The sequence below is a fragment of the Canis aureus genome, chromosome 33 (genome assembly GCF_053574225.1).
Source record: "Canis aureus isolate CA01 chromosome 33, VMU_Caureus_v.1.0, whole genome shotgun sequence".
NCBI classification, from domain to species: Eukaryota; Metazoa; Chordata; class Mammalia; order Carnivora; family Canidae; genus Canis; species Canis aureus.
The window spans coordinates 16,805,211-16,825,588 of NC_135643.1; the positions used below are offsets into that span (position 1 = coordinate 16,805,211).

A 20,378-nucleotide genomic window follows, 5' to 3' on the forward strand; every position below is an offset into this window, starting at 1 on the left:
TCTCTTTTTATCATTTTTAAAGTCTATTTTGTCTAAGTATAGCCACCCCTGCTTTTTTGTTGTTGTTGTTGTTACTAGTGTTGCTTAAAGTGTTCTTTTTCCCTTCACTTTATGTGTGTCTTTAATGCTAAAGTAAATCTTTTGTAGACAGCATATTGTTGAATCTTGATGTTTTATCCATTCATCTATTCTGTCTTTTAATTGGAGAAATTAATCTATTTACATTTAAAGAAACTATTGCTAGGTAAGAACATACTATTGCCATTTTTTGCTCACTATTTTCTGAATGTTTTCTAGATTTGTTTTTCCTTATTTCTTATTCTGTTGTCTTTTTATGTGTTATGATGGCTTTTGGTATCACTATGCTTTCACGTCTTTATCACGTTCTTTTGTGTAGTTATTACAGGATTTTTCTTTGTGGTTACAGGAGTCCGTTTTTTTTTTTTTTTTACAGGAGTCCTCTTAGGCTTATAACACTATTTTAAACTGATAACAACTTCAATAGAATTTGTAAATTTTACACTTTTACTTCCCCTCTCCCTCACACTTTGGTTATTTCTATTACAGCTACATATTTTAATACTGTATAAATAATGACAGATTTCTGTAGTTTTTTTGCATTATGATTATAGGTTATTGTAGATTACTTTCACTATGTTAGATTTTTTTACCTCTTAAATTAGAGTTGTAGTTGAATTACATACCACTGTTATTGCAAAATCTAACTATGACTATACATTTGCCATTGCAGGTGAGCGTTATAATATGCTTTTAAGCTTTTATATTGCACATTTGTGTTCTTTCACTTCCACTAGAAAAATTCCCTTTAGCATTTCTTGTAAACCAGGTCTGTTGGTAATAAACTCCTTTTGCTTCTGTTTCTGGAAAAATCTTTATTCCTCTGTTTCTGAAGGACACCTTCAATGTATATAGAATTTTTGATTGGCAGTTATTTTCTTTCAATATTTTGAACATGTCATCTCATTTCTCCTAAAACACAAATTTACCTGCATCCTACTAGCTATTAAAACTTAAGGAGTTTTGGAATGGAATATGTTTATTATCAAACTTTAAAATATTTCTTTTTCCTGTGATTTTTCTTTGACCTATGGCTTAATAAAATTGTAATTATTGGTTTCCAAGCAAATAAGGATTATCTGGTTTTCTCAGTCCCACCTCCCTCCAATTGTTACAGCTTTGAAGGCTTTCAAAAGTGTTGTACAGCTTCTCAGTCTCTTAGCTTCTTCTTGTTAGATTGGAATTTATGCCTCAGGGAAAAGCAGTTCTAGATACCAGGGCATATTCCTGGATTATCTTCTTCTCCAGAACCTTGATCTTCTCATTTTTTATTTCTTCTGTAGTTCTTAAATGAATCATACATTTAATTTGTCTAGTTGCTGTCAATGGGAAGATGGTTTTCATTTACCAGAATTGGAAGTCAACAGCCCCATTACTTTTAACATTACATTCCTAAGTGCAGATATCAAATAAGTTGGGGAGGGGGTAGTATTCAACAAGAATGTTTAAATTATCCAAGTTGCAGATTTTATCATGGTAAATAAAATTCAACAAATATTCTTTCATGTGGGTGATAACAACTCTAATCAAGGTTAAAGTCTTTTTGTAACTTTGAGCTCCTGGATGGCTCTGGTAGTTAAGTATCTGCCTTCAGCTCAGGTCATGATCTTGGGGTCCTGAGATAGAGCCCTGCTCAGTGGGGAGCCTTCTTCTCCCTCTGTACTTTCCCTCACTCTCATGCTCTTTCTCTCTCTCTCCCTCGCTCTCCCTCAAACAGATAAATAAAATCTTAAAAAAATTTTTTTTCTATAACTTTATACAACTCAACACCTAAAAACCAAACAAGCTAATTAAAAAATGGGCAGAGGACCTGATTAGACATTTTCCCAAAGACATATGGATTGCCAAAGACACAAAAATGTGCTCAACAGCACTGATCATCAGGGAAATTGAAATCAAAACCACACTTAAATATCATCTCATACCAGTCAGATGGCTAGTATCAAAAAGATATGAATTAATATGTTGGTAAGAATGTGGAGAAAGAGATCTTTTGTGCACTGTTAGTGGAAATGTAAATTGGTATAGCTACTCTGGAAAATAGTATGGAGTTTCCTCAAAAAATTAAAAACAGAAATATCATATTATCTAATAATTCCACTACTGGCTACTTACCCAAAGAAAATGAAAACACTAATTCAGACCCAGTAACCACACTGCTGAGGATTTACCCTCAAAATACCAAAACACTAATTCAAAGGAATACAGGCATCATAATGTTTATTGAAGCTATATTGTACTATTTAAAATAGCCAAATGATAGAAGTACCCCAAGTGTCCATTATGATGATGAATGGATAAAGAAGATGTGGCATACAAACATACACAATGGCATATTATCCAGCCATAAAAAGAATAAAGTCTTGCCATTTGCAACAGCATGGATGGAGCTAGAAAGTATAATGCTAAGTGAAATAAGTCAGTCAGAAAAAGACAGATACCATATGGTTTCACTCATATGTAGAATTCAAGAAACAAAACAAATAAGGAGGAAAAAAAAGGGAGAGAGAGAGACAAACCAAGAAACAAACTCTTAACTATATAGAACAAACTGATGGTTACCAGAGGGGAGGTATGTGGGTGAATGGGGGGTATGTAAGGGGATCAACAGTACACTTATCATGATGAGCACTGAGTAATGTATAGAATTGTTGAAACACTGTATCATACACCTGAAGTTAAAATATATAAATATATAAATACACCTGAAGTTAAAATATATGTAACTGTATGTTTACTATATTGAAATTTTAAAAAATTAATTTAAAAAAGGCATATGTACCTCCATGTTCATTGCAGCATTATTTACAAAAGCCAAGATATAGGAGCAACCCAACTGTCCATCAATAGATGAACAGATGAAAAAGAATATATAAATTATGTTATATATTATATTAATATATAAAGAATATATATTATGTTGTATATTATATAAATGTATGTACATATATATGTAACTTATGATTCCAGGGAATTCAAGTAAAAATGATTTTCAATATTTATTGATGTATAAATCCAAAAAGTTATACTAAATGTAGGCATACTAGTATTAATATCACTGAACTATGGAATAATCAGGCATTTGGAAATAAAGTAGCTATCTGTGGTAATAATAATAAGGTAATTAATTCCAGGGTTGAATAAGAAAGTAGAAGAAGTATCATTGAAAGAAATTATACTAAATATTTATCATGCTTCCTTTTGGCTGGGTCTTACATAGTATCATAAAATTAAATATGAAGTAATAAATGTAAACAAAATACAGAAATTTATGCTGATGTTATGTCAAAAGATTTTTCAGTACTTGAAAGTTAATTTGGTATTAATTGTGTATGACTTCAGAGTCTCAGTAAATACTTGTTGATGTTCTTTTATTCTATTTTCTCTTTCCATAGGAGGAGAGGTCCCATACACAACTCTGGCTACTCGAATGATGATGGGGGCTTGGTGGCTATTTGCATTGATTGTCATCTCCTCTTACACAGCAAATCTTGCGGCTTTCCTCACTATTACCCGCATCGAAAGCTCCATCCAGTAAGTAGACAAAGATTCCAGTAGCTACAAAGCATGAGGAATGACAAGAGTAGCTAACACTATTTGAATAGGTATATGGTATCTGATAATAAATTTATGCTTTCCTTTTGAATAAAGGCTTAATTTTGTGATATGCAAATATCACTGTATTGGTAGAACATTTTTTATAAAATAGAATTCTGGGTATAATTTTAATGTTGCTTCCCACATTTTCCTGGAAGAATAACACATATTCAGTATTTTAGCTTCCAAGAAGTATGACTGTGTTTGGGCAGCATTGTAAAAAGGAAGGAAAAGGAGTCATACTAAAACATATATATCTCAAGTTTGACAATATCAGTTTTTGTCTTGAGTCTGCCCCATTATGCACTGATTAAATAGTTGGTAGATATTAGATGACTGACAGATGAGAGGTAGGGAAAGAGAGAGAAAGAGAAAGAGAGAGACAAGGGCAGGGGGCATAGAGAGTGACGGAACAGTAAAGAGAGAACACCACATTCATTTGTCTCTTCATTACATTGTAGCTAATGCCATAGCTAATGTGGTCATTATTACAGCTGCTTTTTCAGCTGCAATGGTGATAAGTTGTCACTAACTATGGTGCACTTATGTTACTCCTAAAAGTTACTTAAGTCAATGTCTCAGTTCATAAATACCACTCCCACGAGCCCCAAGAGCCCAAAGCCTATGTTCTAGCACAGCCAATTCTCCTTTCGTGGTTTCATGCATACAATCAGTCCCACAGTGCACCTTCTGATTTCTTAGAACATGAGGTTCTGTATGTTGTTTTAAGAAATATTTTCCTGAAAATGTTTTATTCATCCCAAAATGAGATAGTTTGAATTTTCTTACAGTTGAAAAAATTCATTCTCAACAAAACTGATAATTCAAAATTATGAATAATTAGATTTGTTAAGCAATTCATTAGGGATTTAATTCATCCTTAAAGGAAAACATGAGTTCTTCTTGCCTTTTGAAAAATTTGTAAATGAAGTCCATTAATGACACAAAACTATTATAACACAATGCTAAAAATATGCATTTGCTCATTTAATACTTGCAATCATCTTCTGAAATACATACTATTAAGAACCCTTTTTATAACTGAAGTTGGTAAGTAACTTGCCCAAATCATGCAGCTAATAACCTATTGATTAAGGGCCATACTTTAAATCTGTCTGATTATTGAACCTGTGTTCTAACTTTACCACTCTAGTTCCCATTCCTTATACTTTTGTACGGCCAATTGTTTTTAGAGAACATTATAAAGGATGTGTCATTGTCCTATTCATTGGTAAGTGTGAGGATCTGAAGGATGACATTTTTCAAATCTTTATTTGGCTTGAGGAAATAAAATATCAAAAGTTAGGTAATTTTAAATGGGACAAATTTTGTAGGCATATATCCCGACATGAGCTAATTACATCTATAATTGATACCTGCCATTCAGGATAAGACCAATTGGCAGATCCAATCAATAGACCTCATATAAAGAAGGGGCGCCTAGGGGCACAGTTGCTTAAGCATCTGGCTCTTGGTTTTGGTTCAGGTCCTGATCTCAGGGTTGTGTTATCAAGCCCTGAGGTTGGCTTAGCACTGAGCACAGCATCTGCCTGAGATTATCTCTCCTTCTCCCTCTGCCCCTCATGCTTTTGCTCTTTCTTTCTCTCTAAAATAAATAAATCTTTTTTGCTTTTTTTTTCAAGAAAGCACATTAGGGAAAATAGTTTAAAAAATTAAGGTGGAGTATTATATCTCACTAATATACTTATTATCAATTATGTTTTACTTGCCACATTTTGGGTGTACTTAAAGTAAAAACCGATGTAGTTCATAACTGACTGAAACATTTTAAAGAAATACATGAAGAAAAATTTGTAAATAAAATTATTAATTTTATGCAATAAATGACAATAACAGTAATAAAAATTATGACTAATAATCACTGAGAATATATTATGACTTTATTAAGTATGTTACATATATTACCTCATTTATTCCTCAAAAACACCCTGATAACACAGGTATTACTATTATTCTCATATGTAAATGAAGAAACAGAAGTTTGCAAATTAAATTCTTGAGATCACATAACCAACAGTATCAGAGCTAAAAGTCTAGCCAATGTCAATCCAATACCCATCCATGGTCTTACCCACCAATTTTTTTCCTTATCTAGTGATGGTTTTTACAGATTGTTTGCCAAATCTGCTTCCCTGGGGTTGCAGACCTCATGATATGTGTTCATCTGAGCTAGTTATTACCAACTTTGCCAGCATTAGTTTGTATCTTGACTTTTATGCAATAGCAGTGGGAGCAGAAGCCTCTATCAAATTTTTACACCCATAAGGTTTCTCTAAAGGTAAAATCTAATGGAAAAAAAGATCATAATTTCACATGATGTTTCCCTCAAGTATACTTCCACAGTCCACAATAACTGAGCCTTCATTTCTTAAAAAATTATTTCTTTCTAATGCCAGCTCACATTATTAAAAGTCAACAGTGGGTATAATAAATCTCCCTTCCTTCTAATCTGATCACTAGTCTAATTTTGAAAGGGGGAAAAAATTCAGAGCCAAAGGAGTTAAAAGAAGCCTGATTCTCTTCCCAAACTTAAAGATATCTTCTAATTTCATGCCTCAGCTGCATTGGTAAACATAATTGCCTGCAGTGTTTCTTGGAAACATTTAAAATTCCATTTGCAACTAATGTCAAACTTTCTTGGAAGATTCTAAGTTTAATTTTTCTTAGAAAAGACAAAAACCACATTACCATCCAATGTCATGCTCCTTAATCATTTATATTCATAAGATTTGTTCATCACCAAATGAAGCAATGCTTGTCAAAGCACCTTTTCAGCTCATTTTTGCTGTGCCATTAGCACACATATCCCAGTCACATGTTCATTCCCAAAATTCAAAGTTGCCTCTCCAGACCTGGAAGGACAGAGGTAGTTAGAGGGAAGTCAGTGAGAGAGAGAGGAAGAGCTGCTACTTCTAAATGGATGGTTGATGGAAACTCTTACAGTTTGGTAAGGGAAATCCAATAGATTTGTTCTTGAGAAACTGAATTTGTTTTACAAAATTTACCTCTTTTACAAAATTAGATATTTATTGACATCTAACCTTCCAGGTGTAACTTGCCATTAATTAAAATTTTGAAGGTAAATTTTCCTTGAAAAAGATAATTCCCAAGTTTAATTTTATACCCCTTCAGTGATAATTATGTCCTGCTGCTTGATATGATGGAATATGATAGATAATGACATATTTGGGATGGGTAATATTGAGATATACAGTTAAATTTTTCTAAAGGAAAAAATATGCAATTTCTATGAGACTCTAATGACGTTTGGACTGGGTCATTGTTATTGAATGGTACCAATGTAGCTGGTTGCTTTTAGATACCTAGCAAATGGAATGAATCTTCCTCCCCCCCCCCATCCCCCACTGGTAACCCAGCTAAGATGGGCACTGGTAAAATGGAGCATGTGAAATTTTGAAGGTAATTTCAGAACCAGTACTGGGTAATAACATCATGAACATTAGTTCCATTAGTCTTTGTTGTGATGTGATTTTCAAAAACCTACTTCTCTCACAAATAAAGTGGGAAAAAAAGCTACAAAGGAAATCACAGTTGTAGTCATTAATAACTTTAGAATCAGATTGTCTTTGGTGGTAAAACTTAAAGTCTAATTTCCTGGGGCTATAAGTAAGCTTGGGTCTATTCAAAGGCATCCTAAAATCCCATCATAGGTTTATGTTTAAAGCATTCATCCACCATAATGTTTCAGGTTGGACTAAACAAATATTGACTGACTGTAGTCATTGAATAAACTAATTTGGGATATATTTCATATGCAAAAAGAGATCCATATTCTATGCTATCCTGGAGGAGACTCCATTTCCCTTAGCATACCAATAACAGGACTTTTGTATCCACATTTGCTCATATTTGGAAGAGAAAAAAATATTGAGCAGTTGTTTTTCTCATGCCACACAACAGAGGATGAGCTAGCCCTGGGCTTAGAAATCTAAGTCTGTCACCAGGTCTGAGTATAAGAGAGAATGGTAGAACTGGCAGGTGCTCTCTAAAGAAATTATTTCTTTCTTTCCTTTGCTCTCACAGAACTATGTGAACTATATTCAGCAAGTTACTATTCAAAGAGATCATTACAATTTTGGAAATGGAGGCACTTCTAACTTAAAAACTAAATAAATATATTACTTCATTCATTTAATTCAACTGAATATATATATATTTAAACATCATACTAGGTATTGAGTCCAAAAGGATATTTAGATATTATTCCTGAGCCACAAGTTAGTTAGAGACATAGCAATGTAGAATTTAAAGACATTTGAACTGTGATAGATTTATTTGTGAAATGCTGTGTGAACACAGGGAAGGAGTAATTTAATTCAATAACTTGGAGAACAAGGGGAGGAGAAAAGGAAGATACTATCAGGCATCACAGAGGTATCATCGAGAGTTTGATCTTGAACAATGAATTTCAAAAGCCTGAAGCAGTGGCTTACTGGGGAATATTTGCAAAAGCAAGAGAGGTATGAAATTCTTAGGAGAGTGTCTAGCAAAGGGCAGATGATCAAAATCTGTTAATTTCCTTCCTGGATTGAGATGAGTGATGTGAGAGTGGCAGGAAATAAAATAGAAAAGGAAAGTGGAACCAGATCCTGAAAGGCATGATAAAACTTGTTGAAGAATTTGGAATTTTTCCTGGAGATAATGGAGAGTGACATCATTGAAGAAAGACAGCTTTATCTGTGGAGAGGAGCTTGGATAGGAAAGAAAAGATATAGAAGTGTATGAAAGCTAGTAGGTTTCTATTTAATATAAACTTGAATCATGTATCTTCTTGTTTCAGGGCTATTTTAATTTGAAAATACCAAAGGTTTAAGGGAATAAGAGAAATGTGGCTTGAGAAAGTTTTTATCTCTAGGCTAACATTTACATTTATAGCAGATGCTGGAATATTGACTTAGTTTATTTTTGAAGATTTTCAAAGAGAGAATGTGGTTGACTACCTTATCACTAAAACAGGTAGAGAAGGAGAGAGTTACTAATGTGAGAAAATTCTAGAAATCACTCTGGTTGGATGACTTCTCAGATGCAATTTTGCAGAAAAGTTGCATCTCAGTGTCTGCTATTCATGGATTTTATCTTTTTAATTATTTTTGGCTTTAAGTCATCAAAAAATAAGTCATAATTGTTTTTAATAAATTCTAATACATTTACAAAGTAATACAGGACTATACTGAGAAAATAGGAAAATACCGTAAATTTTGAAAGACAAAGTGTTAATAATCCATAGCTTGTCGTGTTGCAATATGTTCTATTAATATTTATTTATTTTTATTTATTTTTTTTATTTATTTATGATAGTCACACAGAGAGAGAGAGAGAGAGAGAGGCAGAGACATAGGCAGAGGGAGAAGCAGGCTCCATGCACCGGGAGCCCGACGTGGGATTCGATCCCGGGTCTCCAGGATCGCGCCCTGGGCCAAAGGCAGGCACTAAACCGCTGCGCCACCCAGGGATCTCTGTTCTATTAATATTTAAACAAGCTTTTTTTAACAGTGTATTTTGAAGTAATTATATATACACAGGAAGTTGTGAAGATATAGTAGAGTGAGGTCCCGGGTACCCTTCACCTAGTTTCCTCCATAGTTACATCTTAAGTAATTATATTATAATATCAAAACAAGGACATTGACATGGATGCAATATATGCATATAGTTCTATGCCATTTTATTACATGTACAGAAGGTATAACCACCACTGCAACAGCTATAGAACTATCCTACCATTACAAAAATCTCCCTCATTCTACACTCCTTCTTCCCCACCAGCCCCAACCCCTAAGAATAACTAATATGTTCCCTACGGTATTTATCCTTTCAAGAGTGACATATAAGTTGAATCATACAGTATGTGGCCTTTTGAAATAACACCTTTTCCCCCTCTCAGCAAAATGCCCTTGAGATCTATCCAAGTTGTTGCACACATCAACAGTTCATTGCTTTTTATGACCGGGTATGATATGAATGTACTAGTTTGCTTAACAATTTACCTATTGCATGGAATTTTTTTATTCTAAGTTTTTGGCTATTGTAAATAAAGTTGCTAAGGGCATTTATGTGCATTTCTGGTTTTTTTATAGATATGTTTTTATTTTTCTGGCATAAATGCCCAGGAGTACGATCCCAAGTCTCCCTGCCTACTATTTCTCTACTTATTCTGTTTTCTCTTACTTAACTGTTGCTTCCCTCTTTTCCATTTTCTTCTCACTCAAGCTTATGATCCAGACTGTGGAGTCCAGATGGTTACCTTCCTCCATCCTTAAAACTGATCTGAAAACCTCTATTATTACTATATCCAATCAAAATAGAGTGCAATTCCATAGCCACGCATATTGAACCCTTCAAAAGCTGACCCAGCCTCATTTCTCTACTGGCACCAACTGTAATCCATTCTCACACTTGTTCATGTTCCAGTTAAGCTGCTCTTGGAGGACATTTCATACTTCTGTGGAGTTTACATGCTGTTCCCTTTCCCTGAAAGGAACCAGAACTCTGTTGTCTTCTGGCATCATCCATTTGCACAGTCACAATTAGCCATTACACATGTGTCTTCTCTTTGAGGGTATAAATTCTTCAAAGGCAAGGGCTATACCATATTCATATTTGTGCCCTTAATGTGTCCCAGAATGCCTGGTGCATAGTATTAATAATAACAGCAGCAGCTTATATGACTGAGTGCGTGTTCTATGACAGACACTTCCCTAAATGTTTTGCTTAGATTTTTCTCATTTAATTCTCATGATAGCCCCACAAGAGATATATTATTTTCATCTCCATTTTGGAGATGATAAATCAAAAGTGAGGATGGTAAACCTAGGCAGTCTGGCACTAGAAACCTTGTCTTAATCAGCGGACCATATCAAGTGCAATTAGCAAATACACTAAGCCTTCATCAAATGAAATAAATAAACAAGTGAATAAATGAGTGAATGAAAACCATAAGGGTCATTGTAAGTTTTCTGAAAAATAAAGAGTTCTGCAGAAAAGAATCAGTGGCCGAATTATATTTAGCTAAGTTAATTTCAGCTATTTCTAAGTTACGTGGTATCCTAGGAACAGAAACAGGAGACCATGAATTTAAATAAATCTGCATGCAAATCCTTTGCCACTTATTAGCTGAATGATCTTGTCATTTTCCATAATTATTTTAAGCCTTATTTTCCCTAAAGGTAAAAAGATAATGGGTTCAACTTCATAGGCTTAATATAAAGAATAAATGGGAAACAAAGAGATACAAATAACAGCACAGTTCTTGGATACACGCTATACTTGCTTCCCTTTTTCTCTTTGTTCTCTAGGAAGTCATATGGATTCCTTGGACTGTTTTCATCCCTCCACCCTTTTCAGTGGTGCTAATCACTATCATTTTTACTATTTTGTTCACAATTCCATGCACTAAATTATTCCTTCTACCTGGTTCACCTAGGCCTCAAAGTTCCTTGCTATTGCTGCTGTTGCTTCCAGCACAGCTGCCACTGCCCTACCTCACAGTCCATCTTCCTGGGGGTTGTCTTATCACACCATTTAATCCTCCAAGCCCCTAAGGATTTTTAAAAAAAGAAGAAAAAAAAAAGAACTGGCTGTCAAAAAGCCTTATTCGAATGTAAGCATAAGTAAGGGTCTGGCTGAATGATTCACTGTTGTCTCACCTTTGCTTGATCAACTATCACTACATCAAGCTGCCATGGATAGTGAATGCACTTAACTTGGGTCAGGACAACTGTTTGTCAGGCAAGTTTTCTCTTTTAAGTCATCTTTAATTGGCCCTCTCATCACAGAGCTCATATGCTACTTCCTCTGTGCAGCCTGCCCCGTAGTGTTCATAACGAGATTCAGTGTCTCTTTTTGTTTTAACCACCTGGCATCTATCTACCTGGCTTAAACCCTAAATTACATGTACCTTTGTGTTGAGGTAGTATTCTACTTGTTTTACCTTTTCAGCTGAAATGTATGCTCTCGGTTGTGCCTTTATTGCCTTTGTATCAGCGCAGCACCTCTTACGGAGTAGCTTAGTGACTACATAGTTGGTTACATGTAAAATATTCATAATGTAGTGAACCAGAAAGGGATTTCTTAGAATCTGGCCTGAGACTGTGGAACCTTGTGACTTGTCTATATACCTCATGACAAATCAGGAAGCAATATGAAAGCCATTTTTACGTGTCATTATTCCAGGATAAGAGAAGAAGCCCCAAGTGGTATGCTCTCAAGGTTTTCTCAGTGTCTCACCCACTCCAGGCTTCCAGTGGGAGGCTACTTCAGAGCTCTCAGCAGGGAATTGCACACTTTATTAGGAACAGCCAAAGTCAAGGTCACTGAAGTGAGCTGGGCCTGATTCATACCACTTTTATGTTTCAGTTTAGTACGGAATTGTATAGGCTTAGCTTCAGACAGGCCCTACAGACAGAGGAAGACATTCATCTCCTTACTCTATATTGTTCGGTGTTGAAATGGCTTACTTGTCAAAGCACTTAAGTACCACAGTGATGTATGTTTGATAAACATATAGCCATCTAGATGTTATAGACCATGATTTTCTCTCTTTTTGAAAAAAATAAAAACTCTCAGAGTTTTTTCAAAGCCACCCTTCAGTGAGCATTTAATTAAAAGTTGTCTCCCACTTTATTTGTGACTCCCAGGAACAGGGCTATATTATCATCGCTGTAGACTCTTATTTACAATGAGCTCACCAAGATGAAAACTTTGCCAAACTAATAAGTGCCCACAACCCCTAACATGATCTTCTGGACAAGCAATTATTCTAAACAAGTCAAGTCCTCCTCTCTTTCGTTGTCCCCAGCCTTTGTCATCTAAACGCAGAAACCTATTAAGAACTTGCGAATAAAAATTCCTGTCTCCTATTTTCTGTTGTTTTCCTTCCTTTCCTGAAATCAGCTGAATAAATAAATATTCTCTACCGCAAGTAGGTGGCTATGATAAAACCCTACACTAAGGAGTACTTGGTTGAGTCATTTCAGAATAGCTAACTAGTTTGAGTATGGGGCATGTTTTTGTGAAATTAATGTAGGAAGAGTATGTGATAGAAATAGTGACAGTGGAATCGGCAGGCAGGGCTGTTGGGCAGAACACTGCCGAAGGAGATCAGAGACCTAGTTCAAGTGTCCAAGCCTCGTTCTTGCTAATAAACAATAAGGCAAGCTTTTAAACCACTTTGGACTTTAGCTTTCTGTCTTTAAATATGTGATCCATTCCTCCTCTCACTGCACAAATATTTGTTCCACAGGTTGGATTAAGTTATTTTCAATGTCCCTTCAATGGTACAACTCTCTATCAACTACATAAATGAAGTATCTTATTTAAACAAAGTCTGAGATAAGAGATAAAAATATATTCACGTGTTATTTTTATAAAAGAAATCCTAGATTATAAGGCAGAACTGAAAGGAAACTCTTGGTTTGCCAAATCACTTTTTCTTTTTCTTTCTTTCTTTCTTTCTTTCTTTCTTTCTTTCTTTCTTTCTTTTCTTTCTTTCTTTCTTTTCTTTCTTTCTTTCTTTCTTTCTTTCTTTCTTTCTTTCTTTCTTTCTTTCTTCTCTTTCTTTCTTTCTTTCTTTCTTTCTTTCTTTCTTTCTTTCTTTCTTTCTTTCTTTCTTTCTTTCTTTCTTTCTTTCTTTCTTTCTTTCTTTCTTTCTTCTTTCTTTCTGTTTCTCTTGCCTCATCTGTCTTTCCCTGTCCTCTCCATCACACCAGCAATCCTGATGTGCTGACCTCCACCCTCTGCCAAGTGTCTCTTTGATCCTCTTAGTTGCTCTGCAAGCTCCTATCAGATAGTCCATTTATTTTTAATGACTTTTTCCTCCACTCCTACACACACTGTCACCACACACACACCCGCTATAGCCCCTGTTTCTCACACCCTGATCTTTTAACCTAAGGACAAAGTTTAGAATCGCCAGATGCCCCAGGTCATGGCAAGTCATGGGGATGGTAAAGAACAGATCTGCAGGTGGCTTGCTGGGCAGCTTTTGCAGATGAAGATTGCCATTTTCTCAGAGCAATGCTGCAGAATTCTCAAGATCTGCTACTGAATTGGGAAGGGACTCCGTAGGGAGGGTACCTTTCCAAAACATTTTGGGCATTTATAATCTGAATGGCTGTTAATAAGACCTGACTGTGGACATTAGGACATGCATTTTATGCATAGTTTTGGTTGAAATTTCTCAAAAAAGAAATATGCTTAATTGGGAATACAGCATTATTTCTCTGCATGATTAAGAAAAAAACAACCAAAAACTTAAAAACTTTTTTTGGAGAGATCCACAAACCTATAACACTGGAAAGAAGGGGAATTTATTTCGTATTGGGGAAATTTTAAGTTATTAGTAGAAACTTGGTATCCTGCTCTGTTATGAAGAGCCAGGATCTTTGTTTTAAGATAGATTCATTAGAATCTTCACTGAAACAATGACCTTCCACCTTACTTTGACAGTATGTTCTACTGAGTCTTCAAATAGGCTGTTAAATTTGTCCTACTGTTATTCTTAGTCACGTCTTTCTCTTCAGTTATTTCCTTCCACCGCAAATAATTTTATAATGTGATTAAAGTTTTTGAACTCCTTAAAAGAACTGAGAGGGAAAAAAATTACAAATTACTATTGATTCCTCATGTGAATATACCTCGTATTTTATTTGGGTCATTTTTTGTGTGTGTGTAGAAGCATTAGGTGTTATTGTATCACAGCTTGTTAGCAGGCTGTATGTGAGGTTATGATCAATGGTTCAGTGTCAGCCTTGGAGGGTATATTGAATAGAGTTTTTCCCATAAGTCAGCACTGGCCCTGATTATAATGAGCATTTTCAGTGTTGATTTGAAGTATAGAATAGGGAGTGAGCTTATTAAACATGCAGATTACTTTATATTGAGTAGGGGTGATTATTGACTAGAACCACACTGTAAGAATTCATAAGGACCTTGACAAATTAAACAGGGTAATTATAAGTGAGACGAAGCTTTTAATAGGGACAAATATGTAATAATTCACTCAGAGATAGAAAAAACAAACTGTGTGTGTGTATGTGTGTGTATCTATGATAATTTAAAACTGGAGGTGTAAACAGTTTCAGGGCAGCCCCGGTGGCTTAGCGGTTTAAGCACTGCCTTCAGTTCAGGGCATGATGCTGGAGACCCAGGATCAAGTCCCACATCAGGCTCCCTGCATGGAGCCTGCTTCTCCCTCTGCCTGTGTCTCTGCCTCTCTCTCTCTGTGTCTCTCATGAATAAATAAAATCTTAAAAAAAAAATCAGGAGAGTTCTCTGTTAAAAAAAAAAGAAAAGAAAGAAAACAGTTTCAGAATGAATCATTTGTCAATTACAAATTTGAAATGTAATGTTGGTGTTTATAAAGAAAATGACCAAAGTGACCTAGCAGTGTAAAAGTTGCTAGGGCTTCTTAAATACCACCGTGACCTATTTATAAAGTCCATAAATTATGCAAAAATTACAAAGAAAAGGAAAAAGTGCCTTAGCTAATAGCAATGTAAAAAAGTGAGTAATAGATCTTGTGGGTGAGAACTATAGGAATTTAGTGTTTAACTCAAAAAAGAAGAGGCTAAAGGATGAAAAACAAGAAAGAAGTGTTTTATTTAAAAAAATATAAAAAGAAGTGTTTTATTATATAAAGGAATATTGTACTGGAGGTGATGGGTAGCTATTGTCCATCTTCACAGAGAAGACAATGAGAGGCTTATGTGAAAAAGATGAGTGTTAGGTGAGGCATGAGTAAGAACTTCCTGGCATTAAGTTTTCTAAGTCAGTAAAGTGCCTAGGAAAGAAGAAAAAAGTCCATTTTGGGAGCTGGCTTTTATTCCTTAAGATATATCATTGAATTATGTGATACCTTCAGGAACTCTTCCAAACACTCTGATGTTATGGTTTTATTAGGGTTCTTACTTAACACCATTTAGAAATTTGTTGATCCTCAGGGAAATTCATGGGAATTAGTCAGGTCTTTCCTATAGTTTCAATGATGTAAGAACATAAAAATCTACTCTTCTATTGAAGTCTCCTGGATTATTTGAGGATATCATCCTAACATAAATTTTACAATCAGTTGACAGTCAATGGTGACATAATGAAATGTTATCTGTACAAATTTAGGATAGTTCCAGATTTGTTCATAGTGTCCTGCAGTAAATAAATATTGAATTATTTCATGATATCTCAGGAAGAAACTGCTCATACTTTCTACCTTACACAGACAATTGGAGGGTAATTGAATTCACAGAGTACTGGGATCTTTTGTAATGCAGTTTTGCTTAATTGGTATATATATCAATATCTATATATATCATGAAAGATTAATTAATAAACTAAGATACAGAGCAAGGTCGTAAATAACAATTCAGCAGGGAGAAAAATATAGTGTCTTTTACCTTTCAGGATTCAGGATTCATGAGGTGACAAAATCAGTTCCTAGCTTATAAGGTGGGTCAACAGGTCAGAGAAACCAACCATATTTTCAATATAACTATTTTCTCTCATTTGTTTAGCATTGTCATTTTGAAGAGAATTTAACAGTCATTTGTATTAATTATGCCTAACAGCAATAAAAAGAGACAGAGTATTTCCATCCCCCTTTGTGGTCTCCAAAATGACCTATCATATTCACAAACCAAAACAACTTTTAAATGTACATGGCAATACACGCACAGGAAGATGTTCCCTTAAGTAGTTCATGATAGCCATCTTTATCAACTGCATCTATTTTATATGAATTTCTAATATTACCTGTGACTATCATATCTATAGTGCATGGCTGATGGGGATGCCCTTGACTATTCTGTGAGGGAGAAGGTGCGGGGAATATTTCTAAATCTCTCAGGAAAGGCACAAAAGTCATCTTGATGCCTAGTAATTCACCATGCAGGGACAGCATTCCTCTTCATGAGTCCTACCACACACTTTTTCTAGATCAAGCACACTTGAAACATCAGTCTTAGAAACATTTTTCTAGATGTCTCCTTGGGCAAGGAAAACAACTGCAAAATTAAACTGTTGGGACTATACCAGAAGAAAAAGCCTTTCTCACAGCAGAGGAAACCATCAACAAAACAAAAAGGCAACCTACTGAAGGGTAATACCCAAAATATATTTAAAAAGCTTACACAACTCAACACTTAAGTAAATAAATAGATAAGTAGTTCTTAAAACACCAAATAAATATTCTAAAGAAGTTCACAGCAAAAGACCTGAAGCTGACTTTGACCTAATTTACTCAGCTGAGGCCCAGAAGGGCAGGTTTGAGGGCAGATGAAGTATAGAGGACATACTGAAGCATCCTCTCCATCCAGGGGGCCTCCCTTGGGAAACTCTCCTCATATCCACAAGTAAAAAATCCTATCCCTCTGTCTTCCCTGGTATCCTTCAGATTTGTTGGCCTCAGGATGTAGGCTTCTGCTGTCTTGAGAAAGAAAAAACTCTGGCACTTTGAGAAGGAAGACAAAATCATGTTACTGCTCTACCAGAGATTGCTGTGGCTGAGTTCTTTCTGATTGACCCTGCCCCAGAATTTATACTTTTAGGCTGCACAATCTAATCTTATATGAGAAAATCACATTTCTTCCACTAACATGACTTTGATCTTATCTTTTTAAAATAAGGAAGTTAACATTATTGGGCTAAAGAACATTAAGCTCTTCCCTGAGCCTGTTTTCAGTAAGTAGTGACAACCCTCACGTACTTAAAATAGCTCTCACTGAGTCTTCAGTAGGGATGGAGCCATCTACAATCCAAATTTTCTTCTGACATGAAGAAACGTTAGAGTCTTGCTTGCCCCATCATTTACCCTTGATACCCTTATATTTCATCAGACTTTCTGCCTAAACCTGTGTCTAAGAGGGTTTGGAAAACTTCAATGAGGAGAAGGAGCTACTAAAATGCAGAATGTGGTTTCTCAAAGGACAAGTGGCCATTGGCTATGCTTCAAATAGGAAGATGGGAAGCCTTTCTGTAGTGCTTATTCCATTCCCTTATAAGTAGAGCATACAAATCCTCCTTTATGTAGAAATTCAACCCTTGAGAGAAAAAAAATAAATTTTGTTTTTGGTGTTAACACTCAGTATTACCAAGGGTGACTATTCTCTCCTTGTTCTAGTGCTTTATCTTTTCTTTAGCTACTAAAATCATGAATTCTATTATATTTTTTAATCATTTCAGTTAGGAGAGTTAGCTGAGCAATTTTCTTCACCATTTCAACTTGCTTCTGAAATTTGAGTCAGAAATCACTCATCAAATGAACCACTACTTATTTGCTGTTTCCACATTGCTCAGATAAGTATTCCTTTCAGGAACAGACATTCCACTTTGTACCATGTCCTATGTGTACCAGAATTATGGAGTATAACTTTAGCTTTTCCAAATACATTACTTCAATTATATTTATTTGGGTTTTCTTTTCATTTGCATTGCCTCTGAATTTATTTATTTTATATCCATGGCAAAATGTCTTGTTAAGCAATTCACTGGTGGTCTATTAAAGCTTTTGCAGCTGATTTCGTTGCAGGGGAAATTTCCAAAGCTCCCTTAAAATTAGTTGTTGTGTTTTTTTTAAAACTACAATATATTGTTGCCATGATTAGTCACCCACAGAATGACTGGTAATATACAATAAAAATCACATTTTTATATAATGCTAGTTTAATGGAAGTGCTGGCTTTTCAAGATGAAAGCATATTTCTAGTAAAAAAGAGTAGTCAAGATACATGAGCCTCATTGTGTTCTCCAAACGCTGGACTATATTCTGAGTTTCAAAGATGAATTTAAAGAAAAATTATGGTGGACACCTGGGTAGGTCAGTGGTTGAATGTCTGCCTTCAGTTCAGGGCATGATCCCGGGGTCCTAGGATCAAGTCTCACATCGGGCACCTCCACGGGGAGCCTGCTTCTTCCTCTGCCTATGTCTCTGCTTCTCTCTGTGTCTTTCTCATGAATGAATGAATGAATGAATGAATGAATAAATAAATAAATAAATAAATAAGAAAAATTATGGGAATCGGCAACATGTATTCTAAATGAGTTAAAGAAAGAAGTAAAATTTCATAACACAATGCTACAATGTGAACATATTCTAAGTATTAGAAGAGACTAAAGAGGCAGCTGAGTTTGATCTTGACCTTGAAGGGAAAGAATTCACCAGTAGACAAGGAGACATCTTGTGCAGAGCAAATACCTACCAAAGAAGGAATGATGAAATGGCCTGTTTGCCCTAAAATGGATGTATGAATGAGGCAAAAGTTTATCTTTGAGAATGGAAAAAAATTTAGGCCAATTTTTTTAAGGATCTCAAATGCTACGGAGTTGGTGATTTTTTTCTAAAGGCAACCGGGTATATAGGAAGTATTTAAATAAGACAGGGATAGGCTCAGACATATATCAGAAAGAACACTTTAGCTATAGTGCAGAGGATGGATTAGAGGTAGGTTAGAGATAGGGAGAAGGCTTAGAAATAATTCTCTAAGGGCGCCAGATGGCTCAGTCAGTTAAGCGTCCAACTCTGGATTTCCAATCAGGTCGTGATTTCAAGGTCCTGAGATGGAGCCCCGAATCAGGCACCAGGCTGAGCATGGAATCTGCTTGGGACTCTCTCTCCCTCCTTCTCTGCCCCTCCTCCTGCTTGCACTCTCTATGTCTAAAATGAATAAATAAACTCTTTTAAAAAATAAAGAATCCTCTCATAGAAAGGATGAGAGAATTAGCAATGAGAGGACGAAGGTAGTGACAGATTTGTAAGATTCAGGAAGTAAAATGTACAAAAGTTGATGAGAGATTAGATGGGGTAGGGACTTTGGAGAAAAAGGCTATGAGTGAGGAATCTGAAATGAATTTAATTGGTGGGAAAAATAAGGAGATAGCAATTCCAAAATTTATAACAGAGCCTAATAATAAAAATAATAATAAGATTCATAATTGCAACTACCAGTCATGGAGCACTTCTAGAGTGTTCAGTACTAAGGTAAGTGTTTTGTATCAATATCTATGTCAAACCTCCACATGCCTTATTATAAAATTATTATTTTCCCTATTTAATAGGGAAGTGGGTTGTAATTTATAGGAAATTAAATGACTTGTCTAAGGATTGAGACTTAAATCTTTGCATCTTAAAACCCAGATTTGTTGAAACTAAGAGTTTGCCCAGTGCTGGCTGTTGGCTGTACCTCTCAGAGGCAGGCCTACCTTACCTGACCACCTTAGTACACTTTTCCACACTTATCTCTTCTTCTTAGGTCTTAATGAACATGCCATCTCAGTCTAGTGGAACATTATTTGACATATTAGTTGGTCTTTTAAGTTTTAAATTCTGGAACACTTTTTTTTTTTTTTTTCTGAAAAACCTGCCTCTGAGCTCACCAGGCCCTCAGCTAATAAAACCAATGAACAACAATGGGCACCAGGCAGGCTTTGAATGTGGTTACTGATGGCCTTCTAGAGCTCAACGATATCTTCTCCTTTGGTAGATGTTGAAATCAGCATCCAGAAGAAGAAACTGTGGGAGAAAAAAAACCTGAACTGAGTTGGAAGACATTTTTAATACATCCTTGCTTGTTTATCTCTCTTCCACTGTCAGCCCCTTTACCTAAAGCATCTAGAACCTATCCTATCAACCACATTCCATTTTTCTCCCCCTGAAGAAAAATCCCTTCTGATGT

The 20,378-nt window shown here is 35.4% G+C and overlaps 1 protein-coding gene across 3 annotated transcripts in view; it reads left to right on the forward strand.

The window, feature by feature from the left end:
- GRID2 (glutamate ionotropic receptor delta type subunit 2) overlaps positions 1–20,378 on the forward strand; it is a 1,464,312-nt gene that overhangs the window by 1,196,762 nt on the left and 247,172 nt on the right. For all 3 annotated transcript variants that reach the window (XM_077882884.1, XM_077882885.1, XM_077882883.1), the window contains exon 12: positions 3,474–3,612. In XM_077882884.1, the coding sequence (XP_077739010.1) occupies positions 3,474–3,612 (139 nt within the window). The remainder of the gene's footprint in view (positions 1–3,473; positions 3,613–20,378) is intronic.